The sequence below is a fragment of the Hermetia illucens genome, chromosome 1 (assembly GCF_905115235.1).
Source record: "Hermetia illucens chromosome 1, iHerIll2.2.curated.20191125, whole genome shotgun sequence".
In the NCBI taxonomy this organism is placed as follows: Eukaryota; Metazoa; Arthropoda; class Insecta; order Diptera; family Stratiomyidae; genus Hermetia; species Hermetia illucens.
This window is the reverse complement of record NC_051849.1, coordinates 17522462-17549950: the sequence shown is the minus strand read 5'-3', so window position 1 is coordinate 17549950 and position 27489 is coordinate 17522462. Positions and strand designations below refer to the sequence as shown.

Genomic DNA, 27489 nt, shown 5'->3' with positions numbered 1-27489 from the left:
TCAAATCTTCTGGTTTTTACCAACTTTGTTGCTAAATACTTGAATTCACGACAGGAGGTACATGCTATTTATACCGATTTCTCCAAAGCCTTTGACACCGTTGATCATCACATTTTCCTCTCTAAACTTTCATTATTAGACTTCCCTCCCTCAGTCATCTCCTGGCTTTCCTCCTATCTCTCATACCGTTCCTGCAAAGTTTCTTTTCATGGTCACTCATGTGGTTCCTTCTCTCCTTCCTCTGGTGTTCCCCAAGGCTCTACCCCTCTGCCCCTTACTCTGCCTGTTTTTTTATCAATGACCTCGCCTCCATCCTCACGTGCCCGTATTTGCTTTACGTAGCCGACCTTAAATTGTTTGCCTCTGTTTCGTCTCCGTTGGAGTGTGCTCTCTTACAGTCCATTGGTGTTCGGTCAACAGGCTAACACTGAATGTCAACAAATGCCACTGGATGCGCTATCCTTAAACCCTCCCCAACATCCTTTTTCTATTCTCTTAGTGGACAACCCCTTTCACTACTGACCTCCTCCAAAGACCTGGGTGTAATATTCGACGATAAATTTCATTTCAATTCCCACTTCGTTGACATCATCAATAGAGCTTCCAAAATGTCTGGTTTTATCCTACGTTCCTCCTCCGACTTTACTTCAATCCAGCCGTCCTTAACATTCTTCAATTCCCTTATCAGAAACATCCTTGAATATTGCTGTGTAGTCTGGTCCCCCCACCGCATCCGTGACTGCCGCGTTCTTGAAGTTGTACAACGCAAATTCACCCGGACCCTCTTTTACAAAAAGAACCTTCCACGGGTTGATTATCCGACAGGACTCCGCACCCTCAATCTCCTACAGCTACGCCGTATCTTCCTTGATATGTGTACTCTTTTCAAACTCTACAATTGTCTGATGGACTGCTCCGCGAACTCGGATATTACTTCCCGTATCGCCTCGTCTCATAACACACGTAGTGCGGACATTTTTTATGTACACTTCGCGGAGCTCGAGATTTACTTTGACTCTCCGATCCCAAGGTTTTGCCGGTCCTACAATGCCCTACAGCTTGGGTCCTTTGACTTTATGTCCCTCTCTAGCTTTAAGCGTAAAATGAGCCATTCACTTACTCCTCATTCTGAGGACAATATGTAATAAGAAATTTGCTTTCTGTGTATTGTCCTCATTAAATAAATAAATAAATAAATAAATAAGCAGCCTCATTTCTGACAATCGTCATGGGAGTTTCCTGTAAGGAAGGTAAAGTGCCGAAGGGGCAACCTACCATTCTGCGGAAGTGCCTATGGAAAAAATAGCTAGTCAGGGGACATTATTCATATGTTAACCAGGACTTGGACATTGGTCTCAGTTGCTGGAGTGTAAGATAAGATCAGACCCTTTATGAAAAAGGATATGGACACTGCTGCAGTACCAAATGTGGTAATTTTTGGAGAGATCGGTGAGTAAAGGGAATCTTTGACAGCAGAGTGTGAGACAAACCTGATGATAAAAAAGTACTTGATATCTCTTTTAGTTACCAGCTTAGCGGTATGAGGAAAGGTGTCATAGTTGCCTCAGTGCATCTATCCAATTTTTTGATCAGCGATGCAGCGTTCATTGTTTTTAGTAGTCGGCAAGCACTTAAAGCCATGAGAGGGTAACAGGGCGAACTACACTGCGCTAGATTTTAGATTTTAGAAGTTTGTTGATGCGTCATTCATAGGGAATGCTGTTTGTGAACACCTTTTCATCCAAGCGATGTGTTGTGTGTATGTGAGAGCACTCAGACCATGTTGGCCCATTGTACTCGCCACCCCCATCTAACGAAATATTCCGGATTCGTTAACGTAGCGCAGGATTTCCGTTAGTGGATGTGATGCTACCCGTCGCAACTGGAGAATCTCGGTACCAAAGATCTGATGCCTGATGCATCCAAAGGCGGGGCATTCACATAGGAAATGCACCGGGGATTCCGCTTCCTCATTACAGGAGGGGCACGTATCATCCTGAATAATTCCTATTCTAAACATATGTCCAGTTAATGAATTATGACCTGTCAGAATGCCTACAATACTCCTGCAAGTCCTCCTGCTTTTCGACAGGATAAACTTTGCGGTGCGCATCTTCGGTTCTGACGGGAAAAGTTTGGTGTATCTAGGAGCATTTAGGCTCTTCCACCTGTCATTGTGGGAAGCTGGTTCCCAGTTTTTGAAGACAGCCTTAGCCAATGTTACTGATACTCCAATTACTGATTCTGGTCTCGGCATGGGGGAGATTGACCCCTCTTTCGCTAAAGCATTCGAGATTTCATTTCCCTCTACGCCACAGTGACCACGTACCCAGAGTACTTCCACCGTATCTAGACATAGATTTCAAACGGTTTCTTCATTCCTGAACGATTTTCGGGGTGATCTAAGGACTACTCAACGTCCTCAATGCAGATCGTGATGCGCCTGCCCTTCAACCGCTCGTCAATTACCCAGTTTGCCGCCCTTATGATCGCATAAACTTCGGCTTCAAAAACCGTTGCATATTGTCCCAAAGGAAAAACTCACTTTTCGTTTTTATTCGAGAGGTAGACTCGGGCTCCAGAACCCTATTTTGTTTTTGAGTCTTAGTCTATGAGCTGCTCTCATTGGAGTGCTTTGAATAAATATATCCAGGGGCTGCAAATTAAGTAATGCATTTAGAGCTGTGCTGGATGTCGTGCTCATGGCACCAGTGAGCGTATAGCTACCCCACCTGACGTTCCTAGTGAACATAACCAGTCCAATCTTCCTAGTCTTCCTAGCGGAGGCACCAACTGTGAATTACTGCAGTGTTGCATTCAGGCGGTCACATACTGTGCACGCAAACTTGCCGGTAATTATTACGGCTAGGTCGTTTGCAAATGCTTGCGCGAAGACTTATTTGTCCTCCAGGAGCCACAGCAGGGTATCCATTACCAAGAGCCATAACAGTGTAGAGAGAACCCCTCCCTGTGGGCAGCCCCTGAGACATCCTGCTTTAATAGACTTCTGGCCGACCGATATGTGGATTTTTCTCCACTCTAGCATGTGAAGGATCCAACTGATTAGCAGCGGTTCGATTCCATGATGTCTTGCCGTATCACAAATTGCCGTGAATGAGGCATAATTGAAGGCAACTTCGATGTCCATGAATGCGCCTAAAGCGTATTCGCCTTTTCAATTTTTGCCGTAAGTTCATGGAGTGCTGTCTCCGTGGATTTGCCTTTCTGGTAGGCGTGTGTATGGAGAAGTGGCCACTTCGGAATGTATGTATCCCTTGTGAACCGATCCACTAGTCTTTCCAGTCCTTTTAGCAGAAAGGACGTTAGACTGATCGGTCGGAAGCTTTTTGCGTCAGTGTAGGTGGGTTTCCCTGGTTCGGGAATGGATAACACCTTCACATCACGCCATTTAATTGGAATATAAGCGTGTGCTAGGCATGCGCGATATATATTCCGAATATGTAGACCCAGGAAATCCATTCCCTCTATTACTAGCGCAGGAATGATGCCATCCGGACCTGCAGACTTGTATCTATTGAACGAGTTAAATGCCCATTTCACTCGCTCCAGTGATACTACTTTGCATGCCAGATTCCAGTCTCTCGGTTGAGGGCTGTATGCACCTGTTGGCCCCGAGATTAGATTTTGGATGCTGCCTGGCAAGTGTACTTCAAGCAAATGATTTGCAGTTTCTTCATTGTTCATTGCTTTCTGTGTACTTCCCATTCTGTAAACGTAAATAACCCAGTTTCTGGCTACGTTCTTTAACCAGAATCCGCTTCAGCTTTGAGGTTGCCTCGAGAGAGTTAGTCAGTATGTATGTAGTTTGTATGATCGTTTAGCCGATCTTATGCTCTTCCTTAGAGCCTTCTGTGCCTCTTTATAGTGATTCCAGCTGGGTTGTTTCCTCAATTCCACCAATGGATTTGATGCGTTTCCCAGGGATCGTGACTCGGGCGCTCAATTCTATTTTATACATCACCCAATCTGTTTTCCGCGGATTCTGAAATGGAGTGGGTGGAGGTGGATCCATTCCTATTACGAAATCAATGCGTCTGTGATCCGATACTCTCCACTCTCCGATCAGAGCCACGATGTCAGGAGATGCCACCGTGATGTCGATGACCTCTCGCCTGACTACGTTGAAGAAAGTGAGTTCATTACCCAAATTAAGGATCTGTAAATCGGTTCCTATTAGATATTCCAGTAGTTTCGATCCTTTTGTATTGATGCTCGAACTTCTCCAGTATATGTGGTGAGCGTTGACATCACATCCTGCTAATAAGTCCCATGCCCCTATTTTTGGCATATTGGATAGCTCTGATGAATGTTCCACTGGGAATGTCTTCTGCGTCGTAGGAGAAATATGCAGAGCACCATAGTATCTCTTTATCTCCCTGTTGACTTTTTACGGTTAGCTTAGCCGATGTGGTGTCGCCATCACATAGGTGGTTAACCAAATTAGCCTGGAAGTCTTTTGAGACCATGTAAGAGGGTCGTCGATTGCTTCCATTGGAATACAACAGGTTTGCATTTTGGAAGTTGAGGCCCCTGACTACCCCACCAACAACCCACGGTTCTTGTATGGGGTATATAATGGTCAAAGCTCTTACTGTACAAGACAATGATCTTGCCAATCCTTATGTATTTCTCGGAGACCTGGGTTCTTAGCGAAAAAAATTACGAGCTCTTTACTGCGTTTGAGAGAAGTATCTTCCGAAAAATGTTTAGCCCCTTACATGAGGATGGGCGATTCCGTAGCCTTTATAACGGTGCAATTTATGAGCGATACCATCACCGAGTGGTTGTGAATAAAATTCGGTTCAACAGGTTGCATCGGGTGGGTCACCTATTCCATATGGATGATACGAAGTAGACCCTGACTGAGATAGAAAGATGGCGTAGGTCAGGGTGCCAGACATATTTTCGGGATATCGAATTGGTGGACCTCGGCGCAAAACCGGGGTGTTTGGAGTTCCTTATTAAGACAGGCCTAGACCGGATACCGGTTGTTGCGCGGTTGATGATGACACCCGAGGAACTGAAATGTCCAAAAAGACTCCCACCCCATGCGGAACCCGGTTAGTACAGAGGCGTACAGGTGCGTGTCTACTTGACAGTTCAGTCGCAGGTGGAACTTTATGGTCAATTTCACCATGTTTTTTTGGTTTATGGGATAGTCCTGCCCTCTTGGTTAACTTCGGACAACTAGGATGGTCCTTTGGTCATAGTCCCAATCCACTTCAGTCATTAAAAGGGGCACTGGCGATGCTGAAGACCTATCGATGAGTAAGTAAGAGTAACAATAACATACTATTCTGGTTAATAGCTAGGCCGCCATTAAAGCCTTCTAGTCAATAGCGATGCCCTCCATCCTTTAGCGGGGCTCCACTTCTGGCAGTCCCTCTGTCGACTACTGGGTGTGAAGGGTGAAATCTAATCGTTCTAATTGAAAGCCACCTATCCCAAATAGCGGAGATTCAATACGTGCGCTAAATAAATGGGCGACTGGTCCTCCCATAACAAAACTCGGTCATGAGAGCTTTTGAGCGAGACACACGCAAACAGGTACAAGATTAGGGCAGTTTACATGAGGTACTGGACTCGGTATACCTTATATTTGCATAATCGAAATTGCGGGGAAACTTTTAATCACTTCCATTGCGGTTGCCAAGTTTAGTCAGAGCCAGGCTGCAGACATTAGGTAAACAATTTTATGGGAACCTCAAAGAGACCCCTGGTTGTTGCGTAGGGGTGCTGCAAGGACACTACGGGCTAGCAGGCTAGATTCTGCGCTTCTTGTCCTACCCGCAGCAGTCACAGTTTTACGAGGTCGCGGCTTCAAAACCGAGCAGAACAGTGCTACACACTAAAAGGGGAGAGAGGATATACTGAAAACTCATCACCAATTAGGAAGTTCACTGAGACGAAGCTGAAAGACCCAATTTTGTGATGTATCTCTTCTACTCATTTGAGAAGTTCATGCACATTAAATCAACAACTAGCTACCAAATACCCCTGCACCTTTCTTCCTGGTTTCACAAACAGACTGGATGCATTTAGGAATGCCGTTTTGGCGTTAGGTTCATATACAGCATTCACAGTTCCTTGGACCAAGCGATACAGGTACTGACCTGGATTGCAGTGTGAATGGCTGATCACTATTAGAGGGCTGAGTGCAATTGGTCGCGCTTTTTGTGGAAAATTTCTATTAAGTTTGGTGTGTGAAAAGTTGTTTTTCAAAATTTTAGGTTGTTTGGTTTGGTTTTGATTTCTGCTTCGGTTTAGTTAGATTTAGTCCATTTTTTTGGGTCCTCCCTCAGTTTTTGCTTGAGTGATGCCTCCTGTTCAGTGTTAAGTTCTTTTTGAGTTTTGTAACTAACCAAATAGTGTCTGATTCGCTTTTTATTTTGATTTTTCATCGAGTGATTATAGTGCTTGTTTTCCATGCTATGATTATAATGCGAAATACATTGTATTCTTTTTATTTTACAGTAATTGAAATTAAGTAGTTGAAGTTCAAACGATTGGCATCATATACACGAACACACACATACACAATCACAATGAATTCCAAAACTGGTCTGTATGTATCTCGTTTTACTTATTATTATTCTTATTCTGTTAAGGGAAAGTCGCACCGCGTCCTTAAAGAACTATTGTGCTTCTTTTACTCATCACTCATCTCAAGCAGGCCTATAACCATCAGGAACTTTAGTATGTTCCCTACTTCCAGATCTTTCAGCTTTGCATCTGGTATTAAGTGTTCTCCCAGATGCTTCGACCTACTTTGCTCAAGTGCCGGACACTATCGCAGGACGTGTATAGAAGTTTCGTCCTCCTTCTCACAAAACCTGCAGGCAGTGTCCGTAGATATCCCTAGCTTCCCTAGGTGATAGTTCAGCCGACAATGACCAGTGAGAATTTCCACTATGATTCCGAGGTTCTTTTTGGTGAGGTTTAAGCAATCCTTTGCGTGTAGGTTCGTATCCCCCAATAAGCACCCTGGACTGCTCCATCCCTGGTAGGCCCGCCCAGTATAGTTCCCTCAACCGTTCCTCTTCATTTCTTAGATTCATAGTCATGAAACCGTTTCCGGTTCCACAGAAGGGTTCAGGCCCGTGTAAAGGCGTCCCTGCTCCCTTCTTGGCTAGTTCGTCCGCTACCTCGTTGCCTTCCAACTCAGCATGGCCTGGAACCCAAAGTATCCAAACCTTGTTGGACGAGCCGAGTGTATTCAGTCTTTCAAGGCATTCCGACACCAGTTTAGAGTTCACCTGGTTGGACCTAAGTGCCTTGATCGCTGCTTGGCTATCGGTGAGAATAGCTATGTTCTGCCCCCTGCAGTTCCTTTGCAGATTAAAGGAGTCACATTTGTCTATGGCGTATATTTCCCCCTGGAATATGCTAATGTGCCTGCTCATTGACTCAAAGTAAATTTTCCTTGGACCAATGACACCGGCACCCGCTCCCTCTGCAGTGAGGGATTCTTCAGTGTACCAAGTAATCAGTTGCTAGTTTAAGCCGTATGTCGCAGCAACGCTCTCCCAGTTTGCCTTGTTACTCCAACGTGTTTCAAACTTCTTATCGAAGTGAAACCTCGTTGTCATGTTATCCTTTGGTATCAGTAATTCGGGATACCGCCTAGAAGGAATATCAATCTTGCTTCGATTTAGGCAGCTCCCCGCCTCACTCATACTACCGGCCATCCTGAATATTGATCTCCTTGTCTGCATCTGTATGTGCAGATGGAGAGGGGTTAATCCCAGAAGGACCTCCAGGGATGCCGTTGAGCATGTCCTCATTGCCCCACTGATACACACGCAAGCCAGCCTTTGGAGCTTATGTAATTCCCTGGCTTGTGTGCTGAGTTCGGTTCTTTGTGCCCAGATTACCACTCCATAGGCAATCATTGGCCTTACTATTGCAGTATATATCCAAAGTAGTATCTTCTGGCTGCAACCCCATTTTTTTCCTGTTATGGATCTACAAGTCATCAGAGCCCTCGTGGCTTTCCGACAAGTGTTTCTGACATGTGTCTTCCAGAGTAATTTTTGGTCTAGCGTAATTCCCAAATATTTGACCTCTGTTTCACGTTTCACCTCCATATCATGTAATCTTATGGCTCTCAGGTGATCAAGCTTACGCCTCCTAGTGAATGGTACTATGGTGGTTTTGGCTGGATTGATCCGCAGTCCCACCTTCCTGCACCAGGCACTAGTAACCCTTAGTCCAGTTTGGATTCTATCACATAGGGTATCTTCATATTTGCCCCTACCGATTAAAACAATGTCGTCCGCGTAACCCTGGACTTGTATTCCAGTATTTGTTAGCACGTTCAGGAGTTCGTCCACTACCATACTCCACATCAGCCGCGATAATACCCCGCCCTGTGGACAGCCTTGAGTAGTGTTCATGATAATAGAATTTGTACCTGTCGGTACTTCTATTTGCTTGTTTCTAGCATTTTGCCCATCCAGAATGCCAGGGTGTTTCCCACTCCTTTGCGGCTCCGGGCATCTTGTATCTCTCTGTGCGATGTGTTGTCGAATGCTCGTTCGATATCCAAAAACGCGCACAGTGCAATTTCTTTTGTTTCTATGGCATTCCGTAGTGCCTCTGTCAGCTGATGCAGAGCAATTTCAGTTGACCGTCCTGCCCGGTAAGCGTGTTGGCCGTGATGTAGGGGATTACGATTTAGAACGTTAGTTCTTATATAGTTGTTTATGACCTTCTCCACGGTTTTGAGTACGAACGATGTTAGGCAAATTGGTTTGAAAGATTCAAGGTGAAAAGGATCCTTTTTACCCGCTTTCGGAATTAACACCACTTTTGCCCGTCTCCATGCCCTTGGTATGTATCCCAGTGCTATGCTCCCCTTTACCGCCCTCAGAAGAGACTCTAAAATAATTCCTAGGCCTCTCTGGATTAGTGCTGGGAAAATACCATCTACTCCGGGTGATTTTAGTGGTTTAAAAGTTCCCACTGCCCACCTTAGCCTAGCTTCTGAGTATACCTATTTTGCTAGTTGCCAGTTCTCCTTTTTTCTCATTTTATTTATTGTTGGGGTATCAGGCAGAATGTTGTCGCCTGCCGCCGTGGGGTAGGACCCCGGGAAATGAGTTGTGAGAAGCAGGTGTACCCTGTCCTCCTCATTCTCGGTAAATGTCCCATCTTCCTTCCTCAAACAGACAGAGAATATTCTGCCGTCTTTGATTACAGCCTTGTAAAGCCTGGTTGCTTCTGTGATTTGTTCGATCCCTTCATAAAATTCTTTGAAGCTGTTGCATTTTGCTTCCCTGATCGCGTTGCTATACGCAGTCAGTGCATTTTTGTACCTCTGCCGTCCCCGGTTTGTTTTGACTGATCGAAGAGTTCTCGTGTCTCTGTTCTCATTCTGGCTAGGTTCCTGTTCCACCATGGTACATCTCTTGATGACTTACCTGTTTTTTTTTTTTTTTTAAGGAGGTGGAAATCTTCAAAAGACTCTGGCCTGGGAATGCCAGAGTGTGAGATTTTTACCCACTAAAACCACCCCCGACTCCCCCCCTACCCCTTGGAACCACCTTTAGGTATTACATCACGGGGCGGAGTTAGCTTGCTTTAGCTAGCTCTCCTTCCGTCTTCCCGCGGGGTTCGTAACCGCGCTTTCCTCCCTTCTTCTGCTTTTCGCAGTTTCTCCTGGATTACTGCGATCATGAAATTGATCGCATCCCAGTCTTCCTGGCAAGCTACCATTCTCGGGACACAATTTTTCGGTGATAGCACTTCACCTAGAGTTTCCTCTAGGTTCCTTCTTTCTTCCACGAAGGACATTGGAAGAATACGTGCGCTGGGTCCTCTGGGACACCGTGGATAATTAGGTCCGGTGTCCAATTTAAACCTGTACAGGTATTGACGGTATCCTCCATGGCCGGTGAGAAACTGAGTGAGATTATAATTGATCTCCCCATGCTTTCTCTCCAGCCACTCCCTGATGGAAGGGATCAACCTGTAAGTCCAACGACCCTTTTCTGACTGGTCCCATCGCTGTTGCCATCTGCTTATGGATCTCCCTCTTTCGGTTTTTTCCCCTGCGATAAGGGAGAGATGGACCTGTTGTTATAAATGTTCATCATTTCGGTTGCCAGGATGTCAATTGGCATCATTCCCGAGATGACGAACGCTGCATCGTCTGAGACGGTCCTGAAGATAGAACACACTCTTAAGGCTGTTCTTCTGTAAACCGTACTCAGTTTATATGCATTGCCTAAAACCTGCAGCGCGTTTCCCCAAACTGGAACTGCATTCAAAAAGGTAGAACTCACCACCCTGGCTATGAGCAGCCTGCAAGTATGCCGCGGTCCTCCTACGTTCGGCATCATCTTTGCCAGAGCCATACTCGTACAAGTATGCTCTATGTGCTGCTTAAAATTGAGTTTTCCGTCTATCATCACCCCCAAGTATTTGATTTCAGGCTTGGAAGCGATGATACTATTCCCGATTCTGATGCAGGCGTAATTTCTTATGGGGCGCTTAGTGATGAGGACCGCTTCCGTCTTTTCCTCAGCGAGTGCCAGTCCAGCACTCTCTAGCCAAGCCTTAACAACACTGACTGCTTCGCTTGAGTACAACTCAGCATCCTCGAGTTGCTTTGCGACCATAACCAGTGCTATGTCATCGGCGTAACCCATCACCGTGACCTCCTCCGGAACTGGAAGGTTAAGCACATCATTGTACATGATGTTCCACAGTAGTGGGCCCAGTACAGAGCCCAGTAGGACACCCGCGGAGACAATGTACTCCTTGGGTCCATCATCTGTATTATACCACAATGTTCGCTCATGCAAATACCTATCTATAATAGCGGCGAGGTAGGTGGGAACACCATTCCTCACCAGAGACTTTCGTATAAGGTTCCAATTGGCCGAGTTGAAAGCATTTCTCACATCCAGGGTGACCACTACACAATATTTGCTGGTACAACCCCTTCCGTGAATTGCATTTTCGGCCAAGCCAGTAACCATTTTGATGGCATCAATGGTTGATCTGGCTTTACGGAACCCATACTGCCTATCTGAAAAGCCCCCTTGGCTCTCGACGACTGGGAGTAGTCTATTATAAATAACCCCCTCCAACATTTTCCCCATAGTGTCTAGAAGACATATGGGTCTATAGGAGGACGGTTCCCCTGGCGGTTTGTCAGCCTTAGGCAGCAACACCAGCTTCTGCCGCTTCCACGGTGCTGCAAAGATACCTTCGGACATGCACATTTCGAACAGCTTCGCGAACATATCCGATCTACATTTGACGGCAAGCTTGAGCGCCTTATTCGGTATGGCGTCCAGACCAGGGGCTTTAGTGTCACCTATTCGACTGCAGATCTCGAGCAGCTCGTCCCTGGTGACTGGTGGAATCGGCGTCACATTCAGGTGACGCTGGAAAGTGTTAGTACCCTGCTCTTGCTGGGGAAATAACCCCTGGATTATTTTCAACAAGAGCATAGGGCACGTGATCTGCGGAGATGATCGGCCTCTGAATCGCCCTGTCACAATTTTATAGGCGCTACCCCACGGATTTATGTCCGCTTCCAAACAGAGCTTCATAAAACATTCCCGATTACTCCGCTGGATGGTGAGCTTGAGGTTCTTGCGGGCTTCCTTATAGGCATACTCCTTTTGTCCTTGATCGATCCTACCTATTGCTCTCTGAGCCGTTCGTCTGGCTCTGTGGCAAATCGATCGAAGACTGGCAAGTTCACTATTCCACCAATAATTGGGTCTTCTAGTGGAGAATGAGCATCGCCTAGGCATCAACGCGTCACATGCCTTAGCGATGCTTTGTGTAACATCGAGAGCTCTATCCGTGGAGGTGCCTGCTTTGCTAGGCAGGTCTAGCCACACTTCCATGAATGTTTGCGCATCCATAGCTTTTGCAGACCATCCTGGTGTTCTTTTGGATTTCGGCTTCCGGGGTGCGAGTATCCTGCCTTGTGGCTCCGTCCCGGGTTCAAAGGTGATTGCCTGGTGGTCGCTGTACGTGAAGTCCTCGCTAACTTGCCAGGACATGCCACGTGCCAGCGCATGGCTGACAAAAGTCAGATCTACGATTGAACCAGTTCCCCCTTTCCGATAAGTGTTTACATCGCCTTTGTTGGCCAGAACTACATCTAACAGGGCAAATGCTTCTAACAAACACCGCCCCCTTGCTCTTGTCTCTTTGCCGCCCCACTCGATAGCCCACGCATTAAAGTCACCGGCTATCATCTTTGGACCTCGTCCCCTTGCATCGTGAACAAGATCATCTAAGAGTTCTTCAAACTCAGGAAGTGTGAGGCTCGGTGGAGCGTAGCAGCTGTATACGAATATACCGCTTATTTTCGCCTACACAAAACCACTAGCCGCCTGACGCATACTATATTGTATGGTATAACGACCGCACGCCCATATCGCCGCTCCACCAGTTGAATCTGTGACCCATACACCACCGTGACGGTTTCTGTACAGTTCACTTATGACGGCAACTTCCATCTTAGATTCGAACGTGGTCTGCTCAAGTAAATCCTGAGCGACCCTGCAATGATTGAGGTTTATTTGAATAAACCTCATTTTCTCATTGCAGTGAGCGCCTTCCTAAATTTCGGACATTTGCCACTTCCGGCAATGTGCCGGTTATCCTGCCCCTCCTTTTCTTCGCACAAAATGCATTTGGGGTCTCTATTGCACTCCTTGGCAATATGTCCTTTTTCCCCACACCTTCGACATCGATCGGACCGATCAATGCCGCTAGTGCATGCCTTTGCGAAGTGTCCAAACATTAGGCATTTTGAAGCACCTTTTTAAAGAGATCTGTTCCCTTAGTCGGCAAACAATGGCAATGGCAAACAATGCGAACCTTCCCTACGGCCAACAACTTCTGCGCTGACTCCACTGGCAGTCGCATTGTGGCCGTTTGAGTACCGCCATAAGCTTTTCTTAGGCTCACGATAGATTCTTCCCCGAATTCCTCCAACTTGAATTGTTCCTTCAAGGCAGTGCAGATCTCTTCTCTGGATGTTACCTCATCGAGATCCTTGCACTGGATATAAATCTCTTGTTTTTGGGAACGAACCGCGACATTCTCCCCAAGTGAGTTTAAAACTTGGTTACGACAGCCGTCAGTTTTCCCACGCTGGATTTTTTCAGTTCAAACATGAGATCCCTTTTCTGGGTCCGCCGGATTTTGCTGATATTTCCGCCTAGGTCTTTTAGGTCGGGGTCAGATTTCACCTTCTTCAGTATCTCCGCATACGTTAGATGTCATCTGCTGGAGATTACAATTCCCTCCGGGCGAATTCGCATCTTTGGTTTCTTGTCTCTTTTTTGGTTCACGAGCTTAGTCCAACCACCGCTCTTATTTTCTCTCGGTTTCGCTTCGCTAGCCGACGTTCCTACTTTGGGCACTTTGGGCCCTTCTGAACTTTTAGTTCCGTTTATTGGACTGGTCGAGACTCCTTTCTTCCTTTTTGGTGCCTGTTGATTCACCAAAGCTTCGCCCTCTTTGTCTCGCACTCGCTTACTTGATTGAAGATCGGTGACCTTCTGCTTTGGTGTCACTTGGGTCGTCTGTGACACTGTTGGGGCTGGAATGTCCGGCTTTTCCTTAGGCTTTCTTACTTCTTCCTGGGACTTACTGTAAAGCACCCTGATGGCTCTCATCATGTTCTTAATGGCTTGGTGCACGTTGTGCTTGTCCTTGATGAATTCGGACAGCTCAACTATTTTATTCCCAAGCTGTATAAAAGGTAGTTCTTCTGGCTCAGGGCTCTGTTCTCGGTGAGTCTTGGCCAGATTACTCCTTTTACTGACTCCTTCGCCTTTTTCAATGACTGTGTTCCCAGGGACTTTCTCTTTCGACGGCTTTGGTATTGGAGGCGATTGATGAGCTTCTCCTGAATGGATCTATTTGCTGCTGCTGGAGTAACTCTTGATTAAATCCAATGGGTGTCGAAATTGCCTTTTTTGACCAGCTATCTCCTTTTAGCCCATCATTCTTTGCCTTTGCAATTGGTGTTTTTGGCAGAGTTGTGCTTCGTTTGAACACCTCCTTCTCCAAATCTAAAACACTTGTAATATTAGATGCAACAGTGGCCATTAACTGTCTAGAGCAGGATGGAGCGCACCACTCCGGCTAGCACCAACCTCCGGCAATGTTTCGGCCCACCAATATTTGGCAACATTTTTGCAAGTGCCGTGGTGGCACTGGCTGCCTTTTGGCATGCATACTCTAGGTGTTCCCTAAAACTCAATTTGGTGTCAATTATTACCCCCAGGTATTTGATAGCCGGCTGGACCGTATGTCCACCGACCTCCACTTTTACAGTGTTATTTTTCCTGCGTTTCGTTATTAAGACCGCTTCCGTTTTCACGTCCGCTAAAGTCAGCCCGGCCTTTCCTAGCCAGGACTTTACCGCTCTCACTGTTTCTGTTGCGTAAACCTCTACATCTTCTGGGTGTTTTGCAGCAACAACCACAGCTAGGTCATCAGCAAAGCCGACAATCGTAGTCCCCTCTGGGACGGAAAGAGCAAGCACCCCATTATACATGATATTCCACAACAGGGGACCAAGTACCGATCCCTGTGGTACCCCGGCTGCGACAATGCACTCTTTGGAGCCCTCATCCGTCCCGTACAGAGAGTCCTCTCTGAAAGGTAGTTTTCCACCAAATTCGCTAAGTATCCGGGGACACCTATGTCAGCCAACGCCCGTTTAATTCTATTCCAGTTGGCCGAGTTGAATGCGTTTTTCACATCCAACCACCAACGGCACAGCAGCCGCCAGAAATCAGTGCACCTTTTGCCAGGTTTACCACCATGCCAATTGCGTCCACCGTAGAGTGGGCGCGTCGGAAACCAAACTGGCGTTCTGACAAACCATTGCTGGCTTCGACGATGGGCAGGAGTCTGTTGTAGATGACTCTCTCCATCATCTTCCCCATTGTATCCAACAGGCAGATAGGACGATACGACGCTGGGTTTCCAGGTGGCTTGCCAGGCTTCGGAAGCAACACCAACTTCTGCTTTTTCCACTGGGCAGGGAATATTCCTTCTTTTAGGCACGCGTCGAAGGTGTTGGCGAAAAGGTCGGGCCTAGTCTTCACTGCCAGTTTCAAAGCTCGGTTGGGGATGCCATCCAAACCTGGGGCCTTGTTGTCACCGAACCTACCACATATTTCCCGCAGCTCCTCCACAGTTACAGGCGGTATTATGCCATCATTTAGCTGGACAAATATTTGCCTTCCCCTATTTTCGTGGTGAGGGAACAGAGTGGTAACAATCTGTTTCAGGAGGCGCGGACAGGTCACCTGGGGTGGCTTCCGCAGCCTTTTCATCACCACTCTTTAAGCCTCGCCCCAAGGGTTTATGTCGGCATGGTCGCACAGCTGTTTGAAGCAGTTCTTTTTGCTCCTCCGAATGGCTTCCTTTAGGCGGCCACGCAATTGCTTGTGTGCCTCCTCTCGACCGTCGCCACCGGGTTTTCCCCTGAGCCTCTTTCAAAGCCTCCTTGCCCGAAAACATGCGGCTCGCAAACTTGCGATTTCGTTGTTCCACCAGTAATTGGGTTGCCTACTGGGGAGCAATCGCCTTCTGGGCATAGTAGCATCGCATGCTTCCGTCACCCATCGAGTGATATGGGTGGTTTTCTCTCCAGTCGTACCACTCAGGGATATGTCGGATTTGAGCACCGCGGAAAACGTGTCCCCCTCGAAAGCTTTCACTGTCCAGCCAAGCATACCACCCGGCATTCTGCGAAAACTCTTTTTCGAGCTCGATCCGCCCTTGATCTCTATGCAGATTGCCTGGTGGTCGCTGTGAGTATAGTCCTCACTGACATGCCAAGCGATTCTACTGGCTAAAGTGGCACTCACGTATGTCAGGTCCACTATAGACCCCAGGCTCCTTCCCCGGAAAGTGTACGAAGACCCAACATTCGCCAGTACCACGTCCAGCTCCGCGAATGCTTCGAGGAGAACACGTCCCCTGACATTAGTTATCAGGCTGCCCCACTCAAGAGCCCACGCATTGAAATCGCCTCCTATTATGATCGGCCAACGTCCTCTTGCATCCAAAACAAGAGCAGCAAGCATCCGCTCATACTCGACGAGTGTAGCGCTGGGTGGAGCATAGCAGCAGTAGATGTGGATGCCCTTCACCTTGCACAGTAGACAATTTTTTTTAGCTCCGCAGTCTTGCTGATGTGGCCTTCCACTCCGCATCTGCTGCATTGCTTTGACCTGTCATTTGGGTTAGTGCATGACTTCGCAATGTGACCAAAGCCAAAGCATCTAAAGCACCGTTTTAACGTCACCTGTTCCCTAAGGCGACACATAACCCAGCCTATTCTCACTCTCCCTGCTGCTAACACTTTGAGTGCGTTCTCCACTGGTAGGCTGATGATGGCGGATTATGTTCCCCCATAGGCTTTCCTTAGCGTTTTCACCACTGACTCTTGTAGTCCGGCAAGATCGAACTGTTTCTCCAACGCTTCGCGAACCTCCTCCTTCGTCGTGATTTCATCTATATCTTTGCAGATTATAGTGATCTCCGGCCTGCTAGCTCTTATGTCAGCTTCCTGCCCTAAAGTCTTCCCGATTTGGCTTAAGAATTTGTATGCGGTTACATCCTTGGATTTCTTAAGTTCCAACATAAGATCTCCCTTCTGCGACCATCTAATACGGCTGACGTTGTCTCCCAAATTGGTGAGTTCGGGGTCTGCGTTCACTTTCCTGAGAATGTCGGCGTATGACCCTTCGCCCCGTTTGGAAATGAAAGTCACCTCCGGTCTAATCTTCCTCCGATAATTTCTTTTCCGCGGTTCTACCTTCCTCCAAGCTTCCGCATCCGCCTTTGAAGGTTCGATCCCTTTTCTCGAGGTAGCCACTGCAGTATTTTCACTGGCAGCTTCAGGCGTACTTTTCATGAACTCCGCCTTTTTGGGAGTTGAGTCCTTTTTTCTTTTCGGGGTTTGCTGGCCTGTTGAGTCATTCAGCTTCTCGCGCAGCCTCTTCCCCGGTTTCTCCCCTTTTGCGCCTTCACTTTTCCAATCGGCGACTTCCCTACTCATTTATCCTGGGCCTTGCCGTACGTCAAACGGATGCCTCTTATCATGGCCCTTATATTTTGGTAAATGTTCCTGCGCTCCTTTATAAACTCACACAGCTCCTTGATCTTTTTACCGAGGGCAGTAAAGGCAGCTCCAGACTGATCATTGCCCAAAACATCGCTCGGGTTAATCGGCGTCAGTGATTCTTCCTCATCGATATGCGTCAAAGACGACTGTGTCGAGGTTTTCCACCACTGTTTCTAGTTTTACTTTCCGCCTTCCAAACTTTAATCAGAGAATTATTAATTACTCAACTCAGATTCGGGCTCAGTCGACATGTCCAAATGTTCAAAGTGATTCGAAATATTTTTACTTCGCGGCAAGAGTTAAGCTTTCATCCTTATTGTCAGGAATGTCAGTTCTCAGTCTCAAACTAAAAAATTTTAATTATTCGGATTCATATATTTCTCATATTCCCCCGGCATGACTATTGCACAGTTCGACTACCAGCAATTCCGCACTTGTCCTACTCTTTTCGAGTGCCGGATTTTCATACTTTTCGCTTTTCGAGGACCTCCTTCCACGGATACTCGATACAATGGAGCAATGCACTTCCCTTCTTTCAACTGAATGCCAGGATCATATAAATGTTTTGCCATTTCTACGGATCCACCGCAAAACGTTTTGCTTCCTTCGCTCCTGGTATGGGTACGAACCCACTTGCTATGTAGCATAAGCAGGTGCATTCCATACCTGAGCATAGCATGTGAATTGAAAACCATAAGTCCTCTAACACTAGGCCCAGGATTACAAAAGGACATTTACAATCATCATCGTACCTTGACTCCCTGGTAACTTGCAAGTTTCCTATGTTTCAATGTGACTAGTGTTACGAATAAAGTGTAGAGGTTGAAACTGCCATCGCCATGTCCTTGTTCAAATTGTTCTTCTCGGCACAGAAAAAAGGAGTATGGAAGTTGTACATTGCGATAGTCAGGACTAAATATACATGGTAAGCACTTAGGACGCGGTGCTGGCATTGAGCACAAGTCAGGAGGAGGGAAAACAATCAAAGTTAACCGCTGCGGACAATAAATCAACAGGAAACGACTTTTGGATTGTGAAACGACATTATGAGTATTCATTTCCACCATTACGGCTTTAAGGCTATGAGGGTTTGATATTTTTCGTGCTGCTTTTATCTGGTAAACTAGGTCGCAAGTATGAAATAGGACGAATGGAATCGTTTTGTAGGGACTGTCTCTCCAGTATTGGAGGCTGTAAGGAAAATCGAGAATTGCTTAATGAAGGTGCATGCTAGTTGCAGGGCTTGCGATATGCGATCCTGTTGACCGATTTCCCGAGCTTATCAGGTCCTATGCATGTAAATATTGAAGGAATTCGCGAATGGGTCGTTACACCCTCACCGCTCTCATAGCGCGACTGTCTGCTCGTAGCCAACCCACCCCACGGAACTCGATAAACACTTGAACATAATTGGAGACACTTGTCTCGCTTTTATCTTATCTTCACGCCATACGAATTCCAAAAGATACCGTGATGATGATACCTAACCAATTTGTTTCTCTCCCCGACGGAAAAATAACTAGGGCGTCAATAAAAAAGAAGCAAACTAAAATGGAGCGGAAATTATTGTATGCCTTCCGAGGCTGGATTGCATTTGTGGCGTTCATGGATCTCGGCACGGCATTTCGGTGCTACATCGAGAAGAGGAGCTTCCTGGGGGACCATTCAGATACACAATTTATTGAGGGTAAGTTTATCACGATGAACCAGTCAGTCATCCATTGATTCGCAGCCTTTTTATCCCATTATTTATTACATACTAAAAAAATCTGTTTTTCCCTCTCTTTTCCTGTTCCGGCCACCGTTCCGATTGTGCCCAGGAGATTACACGGTTTCTAGGATAATCGGGATGTATTGTTTACTGAAAGCAATTGCCTTAGTTCACTGCACCTTATACATACATTATAAGCCGTAAGTAGCCGTAGTTTGTTGGTATTGCAAATGTTTTAAAGGCAACAGGTTGCCTATTTGCATATTTGCGCTATTCCATCGATTACATGTCCTACTCTCGACTATTTGCAGAGTTGTTAGTATGGGAGGATGTGCCCTGGCGCTAACCATGATACTCTACTCTTCAGAGGCCTTGTACTTTCGTTCGAGTACGTTAAATTTTTATGTGATTTTTCCATGCGTGCTAAATAGTAAGTATTAATTCCAGTAACGTATTTAATTTTGTAAGTAATCCTCTTGATTCATCTGAATCATTTTTTAGTTAAAATCCCCTAAATTAATTCAAGAGGATAACTTTGCAATTTTTAAAAATATTTACGTAGTATAGCCATAAGTTCTGTCAGTCAAACAAATTTTTATTTCACACGAAGTAATAAACCAAATCAATTGAAAAGTACACCAAAGGGAAACAGAGCTTTCAAACGAAAAAAAAAAATTATTCAAAATGGCCGCCGTTAGCAGCTGTACAGGCCCGAATTCTGTGAGGCCATGCATCGATCGCTTCACGCACGGTATGAAGCGGAATTTCTCAAACTGCACGCACGATCTTGGCCTTCAAACTCTCCAAATCGGTGTAAGTTCGATCGCAGGCAGTCTCCTCTAACTTAGCCCAAAGGCTGTAGTCCAGAGGATTTAAATTTGGGCTACCTGACGCCCATTCATCCGTGGTTATGAAGTCAGGAACATGCGCCGCTAACCACTGTTGAATTATCTTGGCTTTGTGAGCGGGGGCCAAGTCCTGCTGGAAGCATCGCAACTTTCCAGCGAATAGAGATTCACTCCTCTTAACATCTTTTCGTACACGCTCGCATTGGTTTTGACGCCAGCCTCGCAGAAATGAATATCAGTTACTCCGTGATATGAGACGCCCCATCATACCACGACAGAAGTCAGATGGTGACGACATTGGACTCGCGGAGCATTTTCTTGTGAGCATATACTTGATCATTTTGACTATTTCCACAATGGTGAAGATTTTTTCATCAGAAAATGGAATTTTGCGATATTTTTACAAGGAAATCATTGCAGAAGCGCAGCACACCGAGTTCGTCGTATTTCCTTCAGTCTTGGCGTTAATATATGGCTAACGCACCACCGGTATGCACCGAGACCGAGATCTTCTCGTAAAATACGACTCATACTTCGAGTTGAAACGCCCATATCGGTTGAAATTCGTTTTTCCTTGCGGAGAAGATTGCGACGAACACGCTCAAGCACAGCATGCACGACATTCGGAGGACTTACGGAGCGCGGGTGCCTCTCTCGCGGCCTGTCAATCACATCAGCTGTTCCGCGGTTCCGAGCTAATGTTCTAAAAACGAATCGTTCGTTTGCCGGCAGTTTCTTTTTTAACAAACTATGAATCTTTTTCGGCGTATTCCAACATTTATTCAACGCAATAATAGCGATTCTTTTTTCGTAGTCAACGTCATCGTGATGTTGTTCTCGCGCTACTGAACTTGGGGACCTGAAAGTCTGACGAAAGTGGGGTATTTTTTGTGGAGAACTGGATGAAGATACAAATACGACTTTTTCACCGTAGATTTATTAATATCCTGAGCGTGCATAGTATTTTTTTCAGCCCGATCGCATAGCTTGTTATTGAAAGACAGAGCAGTGTTTATACACTCATCTCCAAAAAAAGTGTTTTTCTGCTGCCACGCTAGAGGGCGTTGCGATCGTCTTAAAGAAAAAAGTAAACGGCATTTTAACGTGCAGACTTAACTATAATCCGCAAACTAGGATTATTAAAAAATATTAAAAGCTAAATTTTTGGTGCCGTATTAAACTTTCTTTTGTGAATTTTGGTGTTTTTTTCACGGATTCTGGAATGAATAAAAAAAAACTACTGAATGAATCGCAATTATCCTAGTTCGCGGACCGTAGAAATATGTTCTGAATAAGTCGTAAAAATTTTAAAGATTTTCGTTGGATAGATTTTAGGCTATGGTGGCACCCGATTTTCAACATGCAGTTTCGAGAAAAACGCATTTAAAAAGTAGGATGTGATTTTTAGCCATCTTAGTATCTTTAGTATCTTTATCCAGTTCTTAAAAAAAAAAACGCCCTTCACACGGGACGACGCCCTTAAATTGACTCCGGTACCTGCCTGGCAGCACTGGACTGAAAACAACTAATTTAAGAGACCGGTTTTTGGGTGGCCTCCGATCTCGAGCTGAAAAAAATGCTTTCTTCGTTTGAGCACACAACATCGGCCCTCATAATGTAGTTGCAGCGACCAAGACGGGCGTACATTTATCGTGCTCTTTGGGTGCGCTGGCTGCCGCGAAGTCTCTGAGACTCGATCTTCTGTCAAAAATCAGGTCGCTCGTACACGAGCACCGCGGGGCTGGCAGCAAACTCTTCCCGGCTGGCTATTCGGAGCCTAAGTAGGACGAGAGTCAAGAACTGCGTCCAGGACGGATCGTCGCGGGCTATGATGGCGGATTTCATTGTCTGGTGCCAACGTTCTAGCATCCCATTGAATTGCGGGTGGTATGCAGTGGTCCTATGGCACTTGAATCCCAGGAGTTTGCCTAGCTCCGAGAAAAGGGTGGACTCAAACTGCATTCCCTGATCAGCGATTATCAATGCCGGGACTTCAGAGCGCGAAATCCAACCTCGACAGAGGGCTTCGGCACAGGATTGTGCTGTAATGTCAGCCAGAGGCATTGCTTCAAGCCACCGCGTGAACCTGTCGATGATTGTGAGGCAATACTTGAATCTGTCGATGATTGTGAGGCAATACTTGAAGCTGTGCGCATCTCGCAAAGGGCCTATGATGTCGAGATGGATCGTGTGAAACCGCTTGGTCGTTCGAGGGAATGAGCCTACTTCTTTTCTTACATGCCTGGTGACCTTACACGTCTGGCACGCGATGCCCAGGAGCTGATGTCCTTGTTCATAGCGGGCCGGAAGTATTTTCCGGTAACTAACCGATTCGTTGTCCTGATGCCTGAGTGCACCAAATCGTGAACTGCATAGAACACCTCCTTGCGAAAAGTGGCCGGAATGTATGGCCGAGGTCTCTTCTCCGAGCATACCCAAGAACCTCCGCAGTTCTTTCACTGCCTTAGGACGTGGGAAGCTTAAAATTGCTTGCACCTTGTCTGGGTTGGGTTGGATTCGGTCAGGGGTAGTGGAATGGCCGAGGAATCTCACCTAATTCTGGAGAAATTTGTATTTCTCCACGTATAGGACTAGTCCGGTCTCAAGTAGATGTTGGAAAATGCACTCGAGATGGGCCAAAAGCTCAGACTCTGAGGAAGAAGCGACCGGAACATCATCCAGGTATACGAAACAAAAGTCAAGGTTCCGCAGGACTGAGTGAATAAACGTTTCAAAGATTTGCGCCGCGTTGCACAGCCCAAAAGTCATCCGCGCGAACTCGAAGAGTCCAAAGGGTGTGCACATTTCCGTCTTTGGTATATATTTTCGGGAGCTACAAGGTCGAAAAGACGCGGCAGTTTGCGAGATGGTGCACAAAGTCGTAGATGAGTGGTATGGGGTATCGGTCTGGAATGGTCTGGGCATTTAGCCTTTGATAGTCCCCGCAGGGGCGTCATTCGCCGGGCGAATGGCTTAGGGACCATATGGAGTGGTGATGACCAACAGCTGCCTGAAGGTCGGTCACGAAAACGTTTTACGTAGGCCAAGACTCACGACCACTTGTCTGTACCCGTAGGTATTTATTTTTGAGGAGTTCGCTGCTGCGAGTTTTACATTTTCTGGTATTAATCGGTGGTGCCGGGGCACGGGAATAACCGACACCTCCAAGCCGATATCTACAATGTAGGTGTGCCTGCTGAGAGGGTCTTGGATCGTGAGCCAACGTGGCACTGCATTCTGCATGGCCGTCGCCAGGACCCCCCCGGACCTAGTTTCTTGTAGAGGTTGCGAAGTTACCGGGTAGTGTACATTTTGTAGCTTTATCCCCGAATCTACGATGGTGCCAACATATGCCTGGGTCCGTAGGTTGTCCAGAAGACCGGCTACCCGATCGCCCCTTTTCGGGTGGTGAACCATGAGCGAGCTCGCGACCTACCACCCGCACGCTTAGCGTTCCACGTCGCTCTCATTTCGGCCATGCTTGCAGCAAGAGCGGCCATTTCGTATTTTAATGAAGTTAATTCCTCGGTGGGCTGATAATGTAGGACGCGCGTGCACTTGGTGCACTTTGTCAGCTGCAGCAGCCAGGGCCTCCAAAGAGCCTATAACGCATTCGAGGACCGCCTGGGTGCTTTCCGGAAGACGCCGCAGCCAGATTGATTTTAGCAAGTCGTCGTCGATCGTGCTCCCGTCCAATTGGCTGGGGATTCGATCGCCCAACGTTACGCCTGCCAGCAAGTGATCCAGTTTTGCTGACTCACTTACTGACAGGAATTTCATCAATTCACTCTTGAGTTTAATATACGAGGCATGTTTGACTATGTCGGAGACGAGGACGATGGTCTCCTCATCTAAGGCCACCACTGCGTAGTTAACTCGGGTTGCATCTGCCGTAATTCCCGAGATTTGAAATTGTGCCTCCAAGTGAACGAACCATAATTCTGGGTTCCGGGGCCAGAATGGGGGAACACGCACAGCCAGTGCTGTTACCGGCGGGTCTGATCGGCCTGCCGTGTCTTTCTGGTCCGTAGACATTTTTCGAAACTACTTCGACACGCGTCCGCGGGCTGCAAAGACTTCAAGTAAAAATGCTTTCGCCGGCACGAGCGGACCAGGCATCTTCTTTTGAAACTAAGCATCTACCTTTAAAACTGGTCACTCCAACGTGTTGTCCACTACGGCGATAAAGTGCATGAGGTGTACGCACGCACCGTGGTCGCTGAAGTCTCTAGAGCCACACGTCAGGAAGTGGAAGACCTGAGAGTAATGGTGACGACAGTTGCGGATGCCGTGTTGAAACTTACGACGCCTGTAGGTACTTGGAGTCCTCGTTGACTCGGTTTCGGACATCAGAGCAGGGTTAAGCGACTCCAGCATGCTGCGTTTGCTCAGAGATGCGGTTTCGAAGCTGCGACCGGCTCCACTGTCCCGACACGCGACAGCGGAAGTCAACACCCCCAAGGATCTCGAGACGTGGGCACAAGTCCTCATTAGGGTGGACACTCCTCGGAGGCCGCTGCAACTCCCGCACGAGGGCCTCTTTAGAGTATTAGAATGAGGCGAGCACTCGTTCAATCTCGACGTCCTGAGCGGGCGGAACTGGGTCACCCTGTCGAGGCTGAAAGCGTTCGACGAGCCGGCGGCCGCTTCAAAAACGCGCCCGAGGGGGTCACGTGGCCGGTGTGTTTCGCTAAACCAATTTTCCATTTTAATGTCTCAAAAATCGGCTTATCTTGAGAGAACTTATTTACACATCATAATTTTGACATTTTCTAATCTAACCACCTCCGAAGAATTTTTGGCCCCCTATATGAGGAATAATCTCCGGCGAGCGCAATGGTGACCACATTGCCTCCTACAGTATACTGTAGTGTACCGTTTCGGTCTTGAATGAAGTGCTCTAACACACTTCAAAGCCCTGATCCAATATGGATTGTTGCGCCAACGATTATTATTATTATTATTATTATATGAGGATGGACGATTCTGTAGCCTACAAAACGACGAAATCTATGAGCGATACCATGACCGTCCGGTTGTGGATAAAATCCGACCAAATAGGTTACGGTGGGCTGGTCAATTAATCCGTAGAATGATCCAGCCGGAAAATCTACAAGAGCAAGGTAATATGGTAGAAAAAGAAAACGAGGCAGACCCTGCCTGAGATGGAGCGGTGGCGTAGATCAGGACGCCAGACAGCTTTTAGGGATATCGAATTGGTGGACCTCGGCGCAAAACCGGGATGTCTGGAGTTCCTTACTAAGGCAGGCCTAGACCAGATACCGGTTGCTGCGCTGTTGGTGATGATGAAACAATGATACATTCGGATTTAATAATTGTCCAAAGTCCCCTTATTAATACCAAATAGTGAAAAACTCGCCAAACCGTATTTCGATTTCTGTCCACTGGACGACGTGTTGTATTTTTAAAGGACTGGAGAATTTTGTCTAGATTTTTTGATTCATAGCTATTTGTCATTCAACTTTGGTCACTGACCTAATCACTGCCCTTTTCTATTCCAGCAATCACTCTTCTCGGCCTTTTATACATCCCGAAAAGATTACGTCTATGGGATCCACAAACAGATATCGATGATGAAAACTCACAACTGGTGAGACAAATGACTGGTTTCAAAAAACGACGGGCACCCAAAAAATTGCCATAATGAAGCTTTTTACTTTCAAATGATATTCTCAATTTCTAGTTAAAATTATGTAAGTTGCCTGAAGATACCATGTTTAAGGTAAAATTACTCAAAACCTTGAAAAACAAAAAGAATGAAAAGCTTTAAATAGATTTTATCATAGCGAGTAGATGATTTATAAAAAAAAGTATTATTAAGATTTGAGCATCGCGCTTTGAATTTTCGGGCAATATCTTAAAGAAAAATACTTAAAACTTATTGTTTCTTCGTGTTAACATTGTCATGGGGCAAAAATTGTTTAAAGTTACTCATTTTATCGATTACATCCTACACAAGTTTTTTATATATGAAACAATATTAATAGAAGTGCATTAGTCAAGTCTTAAGTAATTTTTATCATTAAACGACATATCTAGGAAAATATTTAAACTGAATTTCGATACTTGGATAATAGAAGAAGTTGTAAAGGTTCGAAATAGGAAGCAATAGTGCTTTATACGGAAGCAAGGCCTAAAATTCTGTTTGGTGATTCGATTTTATAGAATTGTTCATGGATTAATAAGCAAAACGTATGACTAGAGTAGTTGCCACATTTAATTAATCGACTCGTACACGATGTTATGAAATTGTATACCCTAAGGAAGCTAGAATACTTTTGTGTGGACTCATTTTTTTAAAGTAGACGAGCTTATCGGCTAAAATTTTATATCAATGAAACATTTGGCAGCTTTGAAATTAGCAAAATCAAAATAGTCTCATCTACCAGGTGTACTCCTAATTAATTTCCGTTTTTTTTGTGAAATAATTCCAAGGGAACCTTAATAGTTATTTTATTCGAAATATTTTTTATTGCTTTCTATATCTTTTCTCATCTTTCTGGTAATTTGTGAATACCACGCCAGTTGAATTGACTGTCTTTGGAGGTGAACCACTCAGTGAGCCATTTCCGGAGGAGTCGAAGCGCTTCTCAGAAAGTGCGTGGCCCAACGAGGCAAAGAGGTGGTAATCCGATGGGGCCAGGTCTGGTGAGTAAGCCGCATGGCTAAGCACCTCCAACTTCAGTTTTTATAGCGTGTCGCGAACGACTTTCGACTTATGCGATGGTGCATTGTCGTGGAGCAAAATCAGCTTCTTCTGTCTTTCTTGATATTCTGGTCGGTTCTCCACAATCGCTCGGCTTAAATCTTTCATTTATTGTTTGTAGCGAACGGCGTTCAAAGTTTCACTAGGATTCAGCAGTTCAAAGTAGATCACGCCGGTCTGGTCCCATCACACACACAGCATGACCTTCCGACCGTAACGATTTGGTCGTGCCGTCGCTTTCGATGCTTCACCTGGACTCACCCACGATTTGTTGCGTTTAGGGTTCTCCAAAACAATCCACTTTTCGTCGCCCGTAACAATACGATTTAGAATAGACATTCTTTTGTACTGTTGAAGCAGCAATTCACACGTCACTTTTCGGTTCTCCATTTGTCTCTCGGTCATTTCATGCGGTACTCACTTTCCACATTTCTGAATTTTTTTCCCATGGCTCGCAGATGCTTCGAAATTGCTTGCTGTTGAACTGCCAACGTATCTGCAAGCTGTCGTTGCATTTGTGTGTTATCTTCATCCAATAATGCTTGCAATTCGGCGTCATCAAACGATTTTCGCTTGCCGGAGCGTCTGGCGTCGTTCAGGTCGAAATCTACATTTTTGAATTGTCGAAACCACGTTTCACATGTTCGAAGTGTTAATGCACAATCGCCAAAAACTTCCACAAGTGCACAGTGGCTCTCGGACACCTTTTTTCCATGATTGAACATGAAAAGCAATGCATGGCGTATATGCTCGAAATTCGGTACGAACGCCGACATTTTTGACACGCAATAAAAACTTGCTGGAGGAAATTTTTTGGGAAACGTCAACGCAGTTTAGACACTCGACAACAACTAAACAAAATGACAGGTATGTGTGGCCAACAGCGACACAAAGCATAGAACGCCATCCATCGAAAAAAACCGGAAATTAATTAGGAGTACACCTGGTAAATGTTTTTAATAAGATAATTACATCTAAATTAGTTTTTAATAAGATAACTTGAACTATTCATTCGGCGATATTGTCCTGTGTTTAGAAGTTGTTATTTAGATTT

General features: G+C 46.0%; 1 protein-coding gene across 3 annotated transcripts in view; it reads left to right on the top strand.

Moving 5' to 3' along the window:
- The window catches only part of LOC119659012, a 61445-nt gene extending 35311 nt beyond the window's left edge, over positions 1 to 26134 (top strand). Inside the window, exons 1-6 of one of the 3 annotated variants that reach the window (XM_038066900.1) lie at positions 6108 to 6126; positions 6496 to 6586; positions 18673 to 18836; positions 18970 to 19060; positions 19172 to 19290; positions 25231 to 26134. In XM_038066900.1, coding sequence (XP_037922828.1) covers positions 6567 to 6586; positions 18673 to 18836; positions 18970 to 19060; positions 19172 to 19290; positions 25231 to 25373 — 537 coding nt within the window. In that variant the 5' untranslated portion in view covers positions 6108 to 6126; positions 6496 to 6566 and the 3' untranslated portion in view covers positions 25374 to 26134. Of the gene's footprint in view, positions 1 to 6094; positions 6127 to 6495; positions 6587 to 18672; positions 18837 to 18969; positions 19061 to 19171; positions 19291 to 25230 lie in introns of those variants that run through there. The other 2 variants (XM_038066918.1, XM_038066911.1) reach the window with 2 other exon arrangements.
- The last annotated feature ends 1355 nt before the right edge of the window (positions 26135 to 27489 follow it).